This window comes from Rhodofomes roseus, assembly GCF_022264815.1.
Source record: "Rhodofomes roseus strain CIRM-BRFM 1785 chromosome Unknown C8Q71scaffold_11, whole genome shotgun sequence".
Lineage (NCBI taxonomy): Eukaryota > Fungi > Basidiomycota > Agaricomycetes > Polyporales > Fomitopsidaceae > Rhodofomes > Rhodofomes roseus.
This window is the reverse complement of record NW_025952967.1, coordinates 1,029,187-1,042,516: the sequence shown is the minus strand read 5'-3', so window position 1 is coordinate 1,042,516 and position 13,330 is coordinate 1,029,187. Positions and strand designations below refer to the sequence as shown.

The 13,330-nt window shown below is 56.3% G+C and overlaps 4 protein-coding genes across 4 annotated transcripts; 1 reads left to right on the top strand and 3 right to left on the bottom strand.

Moving 5' to 3' along the window:
- Positions 1-786: 786 nt before the first annotated feature.
- C8Q71DRAFT_80700 (plant expansin) lies at positions 787-1,642 on the bottom strand. Its single transcript, XM_047926005.1, has 4 exons — positions 1,365-1,642; positions 1,207-1,303; positions 1,088-1,149; positions 787-1,026 (listed from the first exon to the last, which is right to left on the bottom strand). Exons 1-4 carry the CDS (start codon positions 1,546-1,548, stop codon positions 881-883), a joined length of 489 nt encoding a protein of 162 aa, XP_047778666.1. The 5' UTR covers positions 1,549-1,642; the 3' UTR covers positions 787-880.
- A 511-nt stretch (positions 1,643-2,153) lies between these two features.
- Positions 2,154-3,134, bottom strand: C8Q71DRAFT_80716 (uncharacterized protein). The gene has a single exon (XM_047926006.1). It carries the CDS (start codon positions 3,034-3,036, stop codon positions 2,368-2,370), a length of 669 nt encoding a protein of 222 aa, XP_047778665.1. The 5' UTR covers positions 3,037-3,134; the 3' UTR covers positions 2,154-2,367.
- C8Q71DRAFT_762220 (uncharacterized protein) lies at positions 3,093-6,995 on the bottom strand. Its single transcript, XM_047923911.1, has 16 exons — positions 6,531-6,995; positions 6,407-6,470; positions 6,210-6,263; positions 6,114-6,157; positions 5,841-6,061; positions 5,738-5,787; positions 5,580-5,687; positions 4,309-5,527; positions 4,201-4,253; positions 4,101-4,149; positions 4,033-4,041; positions 3,838-3,974; positions 3,755-3,770; positions 3,633-3,694; positions 3,491-3,582; positions 3,093-3,431 (listed from the first exon to the last, which is right to left on the bottom strand). Exons 1-16 carry the CDS (start codon positions 6,801-6,803, stop codon positions 3,324-3,326), a joined length of 2,559 nt encoding a protein of 852 aa, XP_047778664.1. The 5' UTR covers positions 6,804-6,995; the 3' UTR covers positions 3,093-3,323.
- Positions 6,996-11,668: 4,673 nt separating this feature from the next.
- Positions 11,669-12,984, top strand: C8Q71DRAFT_708444 (isoprenoid synthase domain-containing protein; the record flags this gene model as incomplete). The annotated part of the gene is made up of 6 exons (XM_047920620.1): positions 11,669-12,069; positions 12,123-12,327; positions 12,378-12,452; positions 12,507-12,515; positions 12,579-12,612; positions 12,686-12,984. 6 exons carry the CDS (start codon positions 11,669-11,671, stop codon positions 12,982-12,984), a joined length of 1,023 nt encoding a protein of 340 aa, XP_047778663.1.
- Between the last annotated feature and the right edge of the window lie 346 nt (positions 12,985-13,330).

The window sequence follows — 13,330 nt, the reverse complement described above, 5'->3', positions numbered from 1 at the left end:
GGCGCATGAACAGTACATACACGGCCAGGACGCTTGCGTACTTCTCGTACATGAACCAATGTATCATATTATTAGTACACGGAAATCAGCGATGAACTTCTGAACCGTACCGTGACTGGCCTAGCTCTTGCATGCCCTTCACCACACCGATCACGTACGGGGCGCTGGCATCATAGGGAGGCAAACAGCCTGACATTCCGTCGCCGGGAACGCGGGGTCTTCGTGCTCACAGGGTGACGACAACGCGCGGTCTCTAGCAGGCGACGGTGCATCATGCCAGCTCGTGCATCAAGGCAAGTAAGTATAACGTGTCCGGCGCGTGGTTTGAGAACAGGTGCCCTTTGCCGCTTGGAAGAAATCGACGCACGTTCGGACTTCGAGCTGGACGCGCGTTTACAGGCGTTTACGGGTTCCCAGGCTGCGCGCTGCGCACTGGTGGAATGCGGACAAAATACGGATGTCAGAAATTGAAGTGGCTGAGCATCCTGACTTGAACATTGCCCGCGAACATAGGCATCCAGTGATTCAATCCTGACAATGCTACAATGTATTATGTAACTTCTACAACATGTTGGACTACATCCCATGACATCTCGCGACCGAAGCGCGTGAGTAGCTCTATGCGGATTACACATAATACAGACACTTGTGCTTCTCCTAGCCTCCTGCCGCGCGCTGCAAGCAGCTGCGGAACGAAGGGACGCCCAAGCGCCGAGACATTCTAGACCGACAGATCCGAGCCTGTCACCAAGAAAAGCCATAAAGAGTAGATAATTAACTCGTGTCGCGCGGAGACCGAGATTGCTGAGATGGAGATCTATGGGGCGTTGACGCATGCACCACCGGGGCGCGGTCGTTGCGTGAGGACGTGAGGACGTGTCTACGACCACGTCCAGGTCATGCCGTAGAGACGGCCCACGGACTCCGATGCGAGCTGCTGGAACGCGGACGGGCTGAAGTCGAGGTCCGTGACGGCGCAGGCGACGCAGCGGTCGGTGACAGTGACAGTGACCGAGTTGCCGTTGTCTAGATGCGCAGTATATCGTGAGCCTGTGTTGTGTGCAACCACAAGAATGAGAGGACGTACAGTTGGCCGTGATCTGCTTCTTGCAGACGGGGTTGTTGTTAGGGTTGGTACCGGCGTAGCCACTGTCATACGTCGGGTTAATGGCTGCAATGATACAACGGAACAATGAGAATACTGACGGGTAGTTGTCGAAGAGATGCTCGGACACTGCCACAATGTAGTCGGTGTCGACGTTGTCAATACCACAGGCACCCAGGCCGGTGCTGTAGTAAGTAGCTAGGTGCAATAGTGACAATCAGCCCTCATTGCTCACGACACCTGACGTGTGCAACTTTACCGTCACCAGTCTGAGTACCAGACAACCAGGAGAGGTCTGAGCTGGAGGCATCGGACGTCACGGTGGTGGAAGTAGTCGACGTCTCAGGGCTGGAGCCGCAGGTGGCGTTGGTAGCACGAGGAACGGCCATTGCCAGGGCGGACACGGCGAGGGCGAGAGCAACGACAACCTTAGTGAAGAACATGGTGAATGACAGAGGAGAGTGAACGGAAAGGCGAAGGAGTGGGGTGCGAGAGGTGTCTAGGACAAGAGGACGAGGGAGCCTGAGGACCGGGTAGAGAAGGGCAGGTCTTTTATACTCAGGAGGGGGCCAGACTTGGGCCGGCTAGAGGTGGCTTTGACCGAGACAAGGGAAGACGGCATAAGCAACAGCATGCTAGCTGTGGACGTAACGACCGGAGGGCAGGTGCATGTCAGGCGCGAGAGGCAAATTTTCATTTTTCGGGGTTTCTTTCTCCTCGCAAGTAATTGCCCGACCGGTATGCGCAGTCTCCACCAGCCGAGGTGGCGTTGTCCAATAGTCTTGGACTGCCTTCATGATTCGCTCCTAAGTCGCGAGGCGCCCGATGTTTGAACCACAAGCGCCCAAAAACGCCGAGCACAAAAGCGGGCATAATGCGGGATGCATAATGCGGGATGACAGCACGGGTGACGCCTTTTCCCCAACGACGAGCGACGTCGGACGTTCGGTGAGCACTTCGACGACGGACTGAATGGAGTATTGAGTATACAAAGGCGCAATACTTCCCATATGCGCGGCAGTAGACGTAAACCAACCACCAATCAGGTTGCCAGCGAACGGTGCGAAGGCTGAATAAGCTTTTAGGTTCGACCGAGGAACAAGTCAATTTGCAGAGGCCAGAGCGGTTCGTCTCAATTCCGGTGCAATCGATAGCACCGCAGTCCAGAACAAAACTCGTCCGCGTGTTCTCCACGACATACCGAGACGGCCAGGAGAGTGCCTTGTCCGGTCCTGATGCACGTGGAAACAGTCATAGCCCTGTCAGCGCTGACCGCTTTGCAGATGTCCACAGCTAGGTGTCCGGGGAGGCCGCGCGCGCATGGTTGCTGCCATGTTCGTTGCAGGAATCGAACGTACCGCATGATGTGGCACGATGTCATTGAGAAGAATAAGCGTTCCGTAAAACCCGCCAGTAATGAACGCGAGGTCATCACCATACACTTGGACTGCTACACCGGGTATGAGAAAGTCCCAGCAAATTGACACCGCCCCACGGCTTACCAAAGAATTTCGCCCACCGCTCGTCACGAGCATACATAGAGCCCAGGCCCAGCAACTCAACTCAACTTGAATGAAAATTTCCCCAACGGATCTGAGTCGAGGCCTCTGAGGAACCGAGGTGGAGTGGATGAACTTGACCAGGAATTGACGAACAATTCTGTTCGAGACCCGAGCGCATAGAGCCCGTACCCTAGAATGAAAGATGCAGGCACCAACGAGTCCCACCAGCGAGTCGGTCCCGGGAAGCAACCGTTCATTTCGTAGAGAGCAAGTAGCGAACGTGCGATGTTCGAGCGTTGGAGGCAAGCTGCACTCCTGCACAACCCAGGCAGACGACGCAGGGATGGACGGAGAATGCCGAGGGGGTGCGGAGAATGCCGGGAGCGCTCGCCCAAGCGCCCGCATCTCGGACATAACATTCGCCTGCATCAAACAGCGCTGTGTACCAAACACAAGGCTTGCACGTTTCCTTGGATGAACAGTGTCTCAGATATATGGCCCGAGATGCGGGCACAGAACGAGGGTTGCAAAGGAGATGTTTCATAGTCCGTCCGAACAACTTCTACCTGCACAAATACGTTGACAAGCCGAACAGTAAGATAACGATAAAGAAACGAGAAACAAGAGATTTGAAGGCTACTGGAAGACGAGTGTGAACCAGGATACAAACTCCAATGGTATACGAGAGGATAAGTGGTCTGCAAGGTGCAAGTCGTTCATCGAATCAAGAAACTGTGCGCCACGGCGAGGGCGCACGCTGCTGCACATGCAATGAAGCCCAGCGGGTACCCGGCGGGTCCGTTCTCCACGCTCATAGACCAGAGCTACGGCGAGCGCGGACGATCAGCGAATCGGACAAACACCATAGGAGCGTCCGACGTACCGTACCGCCCAGGATGGGTCCAATGAACCGTGCGAGACTAACAATACTCTGCGCGATGCCATTTGCAAAGCCCACCAGATGTGGCGGAGACACTGGAGAGACGTGAGCATTGGGTGTCGTCGGCTGAGAAGCAGGAGCCTACTGTAGTTCAGCAGTACGGACACTGCGGTGTACGCGAACGTGCCTCCGCAGAAGCGCACGGCCCTAGTGGGGAACAAGATTAAGCTCTCACGCCAATGAAACTGTGCACGTTCAGGTACTAACGTGCTTAAAGCGAGTGCTACAACGCGGATCCGAGTAAATCAGCTCATGATCTGCGTTCCTTAATGCCAGTTTTAAACACGTACCGGCCATGAGAATCGGGTTCCCGTCATCATTCGCACTTGCGAACACACGGTACATGATGACAGACAAATATGCTGGAATGAAAAGGAGCGATCCAATGCGGAACATGGCGAGGTGCGAAAACCGGCCCCTCGGAGGACTGTATATACGTAAACGTACGTTAGAGCTGATGCGTGGTTCATGGGGAAAGCACGCACCCGATGTTTCTATTATGGCGAGACGTGGGTGAGCGTCGAGTATGGATGAGAGAAGGCACGTAACTCACGGGTACAAGTAGAACTGGTAGGCGATCTGCGCCAAACACATTAAGGCGACTGAAAGGGTATACAGTGAGCGTCGCTCTTGCAGATGCCTCATCTACGTACTCAGCTGCGAGAAATGTCCTGCATTGAGGTTGAGTCCACCCAGGGGATACTTGCTGTAAGTGAGAGTTAGTACAACAGCTTGCCGCGCGTAACGCTCAATAGACTTACGACACGAGGTAAAGGTAGAACACCTGATCGTGCGTCGTCGAATGGAGCGCCAATAGCCCATATTGCACAATGATCGTCATAGGCAGCAGAGACATCAGCGAAGGCTCCTTCTCCCACACCTCCGCCTCCTCGGGCTGCACCTGCTGTGCCCTCGGTCCCTCCAAGATGGGTTCGAGCGTATCCGCCGGGCCCTGCTCCTCCAACTGCGCGAGGAGCTGCTGCGCCTCGACGACCGCAGGGGGCGTCCGCACGCCCACATGCGCGAAGATGGGGGGCATGCTCCCAGACGCGCGGCGGTGCAGCGGCGGCGGCGTGCCCGTGTCCTCGCTCGGCAGGCGCGGCGAGAACTGCGACGAGCGCTGGCGGTGCACGGAAAGGCGGCCGGAGTACGACGGGCGCCGCGGCGAGCTCCGTGGCGGGGGCAGGCGTGCTGTTGAGAACGAGGGGCGCTTCGACTGCGAGCGGACGGAGGTGTGCGACTCGCGCCGGAAGAAGCGGTTGTTCCTGGGAGTGGGCGTAGTCCCGGCCCCGCCGAAGACGTCCTCCTCGTCGAGGTCGTCTAGGGCGGATGAGACTACTCTGCCCTCCTCACCTTCGACGTTGCCTTCCTCGTCTTCGAATTCGTCCTCCGATTCGAAGGGATCCTCGTTGTCGACGTTTATGGCGGCAGCGACCCACAGATCGGCGATGTTCGTGACCGCGTTCTCGTTTGCCATGAGGAGTCGTTGAGCGAAATTGAGGTCGCGCTCGGTACCCACAGACGACGGTAAGCCTTCGAAGTTACTTTCGCGCCTGTGCCGTAGTGAAGCCGCCACACTGGTCCTGTTCCCGAGGCTATATCCACTTGCAAGACGGCTCCTGTACGCGCTTCCGTATCCATATGCAGAACCGTCCGCGCGATTGGTAGATGAGAGCGTCCGCATCTTGCTGGCGCTGTTGGAGGGGGTGATTGAGAGTGGCACGGGCTCTGGCGCGGGTCCTGGCGTCGATGGTCCCTCCTCTGCGTCCTGGTTGCGTCCTGAGAAGTACCCAGAGAGCCGTCTCGAGAGCTTGTGCTTCAACGAGCCGTACGCACTTCGGCGCTCCGGGCTCCCGAAAACAGGAGTGCTAGGGACCGATTCCTCCTCCTCAGGGATGGTGTCAATCTTCTCAGCTGGCAAACGAATAGCACCCTCTCGAGGACCACCATCTGGGCCCAGGAACAGGCTCAAGATTGCTCCTGTGAAGGTTTGTAAGACTTCAAATAGCTGCATCTAGTAGCAAGATGTTACCTATGAACGTGACAGAGGCCGCTAACATAGTTGGCAATAGGTAAGGATACTGCACGAAGATTGGGATATTGCCGAAGACAGAGGGCCATTTCTTGGCCGGTGATTCGACTATTAGACGTCAGTAACGTGCAAGATTCTCAGTGATACCCCGCACTCACATGTCCCACCTACGATCGCACCGGCAACGCCACCAAATCCCCAGCAGAACCTACGCCGCCGTCAGCGTCCGGCGGACGGATAGAGGGTAGCTCTATTACTCACCCGAGTATAGCATACGCTCTTCCCTCGTTGCTTTGGTCGGTGATCATGGTGACGCAGCCACGCGCAACACCGATCGCACCGGCAAATATCCCTTGCAGCAGTCGGATGGCCACCGCTTCCTGCATCGTGGTGGCAGTCCCGAATATGCAGCAAGTGATAGCGCTTCCGAGCAAAGATGTGAAGAGGACAATCCGTTGGCCATGCTTCGCGGCAACTGTCGCCTGTGCCGGGCATCAAACAACGATGAGTGGAAGTAGTAGTAGTAGAGCATACCCAGAGCAGTGACGTGAGGAACTGCGTCAAGAAGAACGTCGACACTGATGAATGGACAGTCAGGAGAAGCCACTCAGCGACGCTCGAGGATCTTACCTAGAATGCCAGTCCAGTAGCCAACCTTCGCTTCATCGTCGAATTGATTGAACCCTAATAGATGATCGCCCATGAGACCTCATTGTAAAACGAACGCGAAAGCGAGGGAGAAGGGGAAGGGGTGATGACGCCGCAATGGGGAAACAGGGGGTCGAACGAGTACACGCCCAGAGTATCTCCTGGTCGCGCTGACGTACCTTGCACCATGAACAATATGAATGGCGCCGACACATTAGCCGACAAGAACTCCCCCAGCATGGCCTAAAGAAATCGCGCGTATAGTCACACGATATGGGGATAATGGCTCGGCGAAGGACTCACTATCGACAGGACAATCATGGACAGTGTCGGCAACGGCGTGGTATACGCCTCGCTTGACTGCAGCGCGCTGGGAATCGCAGGCTTGTCCGGAACTTCGCTCCCTTCTCCTGCCTCCTCATCGACCGTACTCCTCCGCAGCAGACTGAAGCTTGGCTTCCGCAAAGCAGAAAATGATACACGTGTAGACTTCCGACGCGTTTGTGGATGCGGTGCCTGCTCATTGTCATCTACCGCGTCCGAGTCTGCTGGTCCGAATGTTCGTCTGGGTGGCATGGTCTGCGACGACCGCGCGGCACGGCGCGCGTACACAAGCTTTTGACGAGGGCTAGATGATACGAGCCACCTTCTGGTCCTCCAACCCAATCGCTGTGTCGATGTGGGTGTACGATGTAAAGCAGGGAGCTGCTACCGCGGCGTAGAGGAGTTGTTGGACGAGTGTGGCTGAGACTCAGAGGCGCAGGTCGGTGACCGCATCTGCTTACGTAACTAGTCCCTTTGCGAAAGATAAGCGATTTACTTACCCGGCCCTTACCGGCCGACCTACAGTACTGTAACTTGGTCGATTACCGGCGCGGGCCTGTTGCCTTGACTTCACTGTTCTCCGTTCCCCTATGCAGCCTTAGTGTGCGACTGGACTCACGCTCGGAAGCTCAGAATCAGATACTACTTCTCAAAGCTGTCGTGGTCGCCCAACTAGCCCTTGTGCTCATTGTCCACACATCGTGCCCACGGCCGTCGAGGGTGGTTGTGGACTCGTGTTCGCCCCGAAGCCTCAGATGACCAGCGGGCAAGCATGAAAGTCGAACAACCTGTGCACCCTGTCGAAGCGGAGAAGTTATCGCACCCATCGCTCAGCTCATCGTCATTACGATCTTCACTTCCATTGACGAGTCACGACGTTGCTCGCTACGCGGAAACACCCTTCTCTTTTGTCTTTGCAATTTACGCGACCCATTCATGCTATCAGCCGTCTTCGCGGCGTTCTAGTAGGCTCAACCTTAACGACTAGCCTCGCCGGTTTCCTGCCGCTGTGAGTAGGCCTTGTGGAGGATCTCGTCGGGCGGGCGCATGGCATAGCTAATCAGAAAGTATGTGCCTACCTAGACTCGTACCGTTCTACGCTACAGTGCCTGATTGACAAGGTCGTCTGTCAAGACAATTGCGTCGCCGCGTAGTCCGTGATAACCTCATTAGCTCCCCGCTTAACTCGCCGGTGAGTTGCGATGACGCCCACGATCCTCTCCCTTGTTCGCCTGAGATGCTATAATCACGGATGGATCTTGTACAGGATGTGCGGCGCGGTCACGTCCAAGGCGCATGGAAAGAGCCCCACAGGCTCGTTCTTCGGCTACCAGAGAACAATCACCGCCTTCGGAGGTCAGTAGACCTGATCGGGCATAAGTCGTCGCGCTCGAATATGGCGATACTGCGCGTTCGGACCTCGCAGAAGGGCGGAGGCAGTATCTTCATGTCCGAGGACGTATGCGATCGATGTCAGTGAGGACACTGCTGCGAAGCCGTCGACAAGGAGGCCAGCCTATGCACTCGCCGATCGATCGCACAGGCGGGTGGCCGATGCTTCTGCGCGGACCACCGGGCACGGTGCATGCACATGTTGACTATCCTGGACGGAAGTGGACCGTCTAGCGTGCGGGGAGATGTTGGTACCGCAGCCCGCTACTCCGTTCTCCGCGTTGATTCACGTCCACTATCTCGACGAAAGTGGTTCATCTGGCGTACGAGGCGATGTTGGGGCCACTAACCATTCCGAGCATGCATGTGCACGCAGAGTCACTTGGGGCTGAACCTCCAGTATCAGGTCCGCATGAATGTCGAGTGGACCGCAGTATGAAGCTGCGCGCGGGTTCATTTCCCAACTCACGCTTGGGACGACGGGATTACCGTATGACACACGTGGGCTCTTCTATCGTTCATTTGGACATGCGTTCATCCGCTGTAACGGAGCACATCCATTATACGGGGCTGTGTGAGTGCGTGTCAGCCGCTATGAGAGAGATGCTACTGAACGCCATCTGTCACCAGGCCGGACCGAAGTCCATTCGCCGGAAACAAGCAGACGTCCATATCATATCTCAAAACACACTCACCCCAATTGGACGTTAGTCCGTCCGCTGTAACGAAGCATACTAGCCTTCGCGCGGCCGTGTGAGTGTGTATCAGTCGTAGTCAGAGATGAGCTACTGAACGCCATCTATCCATCTTGTGGACCGAAGTGCACTCCCAGAAATGGACAAACGTCCATGCGTCACACTATACGAGTTATGGGCATATGTTGCAACCGCCGGGGTCGGGATTGCCAGGGTATGCAGTATGTGCGTCTGGGGCGCAGCCCAGCTATTTGGCTTTCTACAATTAACTAAGGACGGTGCAGGCGGTCCGATTTCTCAAGGAGATGATGAACTGTCGGGATGCTGGAAGGTGATATCCGTGGTAGCGTGGTTCTTAGGGTACCAGGAACGCCGAGGTCCGTTACAGCAGCATGCTCAACCATCTCGCTGAAGTATTCCTTCAGTCCTCTTTGGGCGTGCGAGCCAGCAATTCCAGAGTTGGACTCCTCCGACACAGACCTATATTGGACTGCGGTACGGGCTCTCCCAAAATACGACCGACTGTCAGGGCTGTTAGCAAATATGCGCGCGGTGCGCGGATCCTCCTGCGATCGGACCTGTGGTATGATGATTCTGCCCCCTGCCAATGCCAGCCCTACATATACAGCTGTAGTGGTTGTGGCCTTCACATGGTACGCTAAGCCTTTTCGCCTGAGAGCTGTGTACTGTCTTCTCACAGGTTGTCCTTCCTCCATCTTCGTGTCCTCCTCAGGCAGTTGTTGGGCACTGCAATGATGACGGCCACCCGGTCCCAAGCTACTGGGGAGCCGTAGTCCCGCGTTCTCCGGTGTTTTGGGTACAAGGAACGCTCAAAGGCCGCTCCACTGTCCATATCAAATCCCCAGCGCGTTGATTGTACGCGGCGGCATCAAAAGTCACCGGTTACCGCCGAATGCATGCGTAGTGGTTTGGCAAACGAGCTAGGTCGGGTTTCCCAGAAGACGTGGTTGGCGACGTCACCGTGACCGTAAGCTAGACCGACTTTGACCTTGCCACTCGCCACAAAGAGATTGGCAGGTGCTGTGGGCGTAGATGGCCGAGCGTGCACCCGCCTCTGTGGCTGTCAAATGTCACAGAATGTGGACGTTGACTGCCCTCCGGCTCCGCGGCTCCCGGACTTTCGATGGCACGTTCGAATACGCGTTCACATGCATGGTGACCACTCCGTTCTCGTCCTGTCGCTGGGACGTCTGGCCACTACGCCCGAGCGTTGCTGTGAGGGTTTTTACTCACCCCCTGTACAGATTGTACAGATCTCAGCATACGACGCTGGTCCGCCATCGCACGACGCGTAGGAGCGATGGGCCTCTGGCGTCGTTGATCGCAATGGTAGTTGCGACGTTTTCGCAACTTCCAGTCATATCACACCGTACCTGGACGACCGGCTAAAACATATCTGCGTCCTGTCACTCTTGTGGCAGTGCACGAGTTTGCAACTCGCAGGGACTGCCTTCAAGTTTTCCTGCACCTCGGCATGCGTAGATGGTTTGGACGTTGGACGTGAAGTTTACTGCAAAATGTAACACGCTTCACCTGCTTTATGGCCACAAGAACTGATGGTGCGTGAAACGCCTCCATGTCTGTATGTCATGATTATTACAGTAACGCTTACATCGCCGTGTCTGACATTTCACGTCGGCTCAGGTGCTTCTTGCGCCACATATGGTGTGGTGATTTGTGCGAGCCGCAGAAGCGGACGGCGCCTTCCATGCCTGGACGAGGATACTCATCGGCCCCGGGTGGACGGGAAATCGGTCTGCGCGCATTTCGAATTGCTTAATTCTCCGCGTTCTCATCATGTTTGCTCAGCGTCTGGTGTGGCACGTCTCATATTCGGGAAGAGGTCTGCAGACGTTGGCCCGGGATGGTCAGCAATGCAGGGCGGCGCGACGGCGATGCGATGTGAGTGTGCAGTCCATGGTGAGTTGCGTCACCGATCGGGAAGGAAGACTGGCTTCTCATGGCTTCTGGGGCCGTCGCTGCGAGAGATCGCAGTGCGCGATGGCTTTCTCACGTTCATCAACTAGCCAGCGCCTCGTAAACCGCCAAATGTGTCATGTCGGGACGGTGGCCGCCCCGCTCGGCATTGCCCGGGGGCGTGGTAGGCCACAAGCCTCTTTGAAGCGAGCAAGAGTCTATTGCATCGCGCAGGACACCTGCGAATGCGAGGACACCGTGCATCGCGGAGGAAGGCATGGGTCCGAGACTGGCTCAAGCTCAAAGTGCAGGTCGCGTTGCCCACCGGCACGACTTGTGAGCAAGAGTTGATCCCGCCATCATGCCGTCGCGGAGTTTGAAGTGTGTGGGCGCGGGGACCGCCGGGACGGTAGCATATCCCGCCTCCGTGTCCCGAAAAGGCACTTCTCCGACGGCAGCGAGCCCAAGTTAGGAACGAGGCGCGCAGCGCAGGCTTTGTGCCGTAACCTCGCTTGGCCCTCGCGCGCGTGGCTGGTGGGCGCGTCACGAATCCTGCGCTGCTTCTTTCCGTAGCCATAGTACGCAGCGCAGGGCACCAATGGCGGCGCAGGTGGTGGACAGGAAATGTCCTCGAATTTCGGACCCGTCGCCAGGCAGCTTCCTGAAGTCTGATTGACTATAGAGTAATCGTGCACTGGATCTTTTGGTGATCTGGGCTGACTGCGAGTCTTGACAGGTCCTTTTTGTTCGTACGCGGAAATTAGATTACCGAGATTTGAAACGTATCGATCTGTCCTGCGATGATGTTTTTGTCGTTCCCAAACAGGACAGACCTTCTGCAATTGACTCACGCATTGCTTTCGCCGCCAGGGTCGCCGCAAGCCGCGCACGCGCGCCATAGCTCGCAGCCTATAGGAAAATCCCCGAAATCCGCGTACAATAACCAATACACGTGTCGACAGACTGCACTGCGTCCTCATATAAGAACGCGCCCCTTCTCAGAAGGTTCCTCACCCAGTTGGGCTTGCGCTTCTCTTCACGCCTTTCGTATATATCCTCTTTTCGCCCCGCCAGCGTATCCCTTCCTCGACGATGTCCTCCTCGCTTTCCGTCTCGTCCCCTGCCCCCACCAAGATCGTCATCCCCGACCTCGTCTCCCACTGCACCATCCCCGTCCGGTGCAACCGCCACAACAAGCAAGCCAGTGTCGAGTCGAAGCGATGGCTCTTCCGCGGCGGTGACCTCAGCCAGAAGAAGCGCGACGCGTTCCACGGGCTGAAGGCGGGTTACCTGACTTCGATGTGCTACCCTCTCGCGGGCTACCCTCAGCTGCGAGTATGCTGCGACTTCATGAACTACCTCTTCCACCTCGACAACATCTCCGACGAGATGGACGACCGCGGTACCCTCGGAACCGCTATGAAGGTCATGGATCCTCTCTATCACCCGGAATCTTCGCGTCCGACGTCTCGCGTTGGAAAGATGACCAAAGAGTACGTATCATTAACCTTTCAATGTGTCCTCGAGCGCTCATGTCGTCTGTCAGTTACTGGCGGCGTCTCATCCAGACGGCATCGCCTGGAGCACAGCAGCGCTTCATCGAGACGTTTGACATGTTCTTCCAGGCGATCACAGAGCAAGCCCGGGACCGTGCTAACGGCATTATCCCTGACCTCGAGTCGTATATCGCCATCCGGCGCGACACTAGCGGCTGCAAGCCATGCTGGGCGCTCATCGAGTATGCCAACAACGTAAGTGCTCCGGCGTGGCTCACGGAGCGCGCTGACGTACCTCCTAATAGCTCGACCTACCGTGGGAAGTTATGGATCATCCAATCATACGCGGCCTGGGAGAAGCCGCCAATGATCTGGTCACTGTTAGTCCTTTTTGTCTTTCCTGGGAAACCCGTCGCTGACTTTGCTTCGCCTAGTGGTCAAATGTACGCCTTGGCACAACATTGTCTTCGGCCGTCGGCAGCTGACATTGATCCTTTTTGTTACAGGACATCTTCTCCTTCAACGTGGAACAGTCGAAAGGTGCGTGAGCGCATCGTTAGCAACAGTGGCGGTCGAAGCTCTGGTCACTGACAATAAGGGTTATACATTTTAGGCGACACGCACAACATGATTATTGTCGTGCAGAAGCAGCAAGGCCTTGATCTCCAATCGGCCGTCGACTTTGTCGGCGATCTCTGCAAGCACAGTATCGATCGTTTCCACTTCCTCAGGGAGAACCTGCCCTCTTGGGACCCGGAGACCGACCGCCAGGTCGCTATCTACGTCGACGGCCTCGCCGACTGGATCACTGGCAGCTTGAAGTGGTCGTTCGAGTCAGAGCGCTACTTCGGCAAGCAGGGCCTCGAGGTGAAGCGGACACGTGTTGTCACTTTGCTCCCTCGCCGCGCGTGAAGGCCTCATTGCGCATACAAAACGCTGGCAGCACCTTGTACATAGTACGTGCGGCTTTCTGTCTCCGACATTAACGGTATATTGATTGACTCCGCAGGCGTGTACCCACCCTATGCTACATGGTCCTCTTTTCTCAGGCGCGATGATACTTTATGGCGCGCCGCCCATGCCTTCCCGTCTCGACAACATCTATCACCGGAAAATCTAACTCTCCTTTGTAGCTAATATCGCCTCCGATTCTCCCCCTGTGCATACATCACCACTCCTTGCCCGCAGATTAGATGTGCATAGACTTCGTTCCTTTTGGATCTGCTGGTTGTGGATACGCTACCGCTCACGCATCCTA

Excerpts from the sequence above, each read along its gene's own strand:
- C8Q71DRAFT_80700 (XM_047926005.1), bottom strand. The coding sequence starts at position 1,548 with ATGTTCTTCACTAAGGTTGTCGTTGCTCTCGCCCTCGCCGTGTCCGCC. Across the intron at positions 1,304-1,364 it reads TGGTACTCAGACTGGTGACG|CTACTTACTACAGCACCGGC; the intron begins GTAAAGTTGCAC and ends TATTGCACCTAG. Across the intron at positions 1,027-1,087 it reads GAAGCAGATCACGGCCAACT|ACAACGGCAACTCGGTCACT; the intron begins GTACGTCCTCTC and ends CTGCGCATCTAG.
- C8Q71DRAFT_80716 (XM_047926006.1), bottom strand. The coding sequence starts at position 3,036 with ATGCAGGCGAATGTTATGTCCGAGATGCGGGCGCTTGGGCGAGCGCTC.
- C8Q71DRAFT_762220 (XM_047923911.1), bottom strand. The coding sequence starts at position 6,803 with ATGCCACCCAGACGAACATTCGGACCAGCAGACTCGGACGCGGTAGAT. Across the intron at positions 6,264-6,406 it reads CATATTGTTCATGGTGCAAG|GGTTCAATCAATTCGACGAT; the intron begins GTACGTCAGCGC and ends ATCATCTATTAG. Across the intron at positions 5,788-5,840 it reads AGAGCGTATGCTATACTCGG|GTTCTGCTGGGGATTTGGTG; the intron begins GTGAGTAATAGA and ends ACGGCGGCGTAG.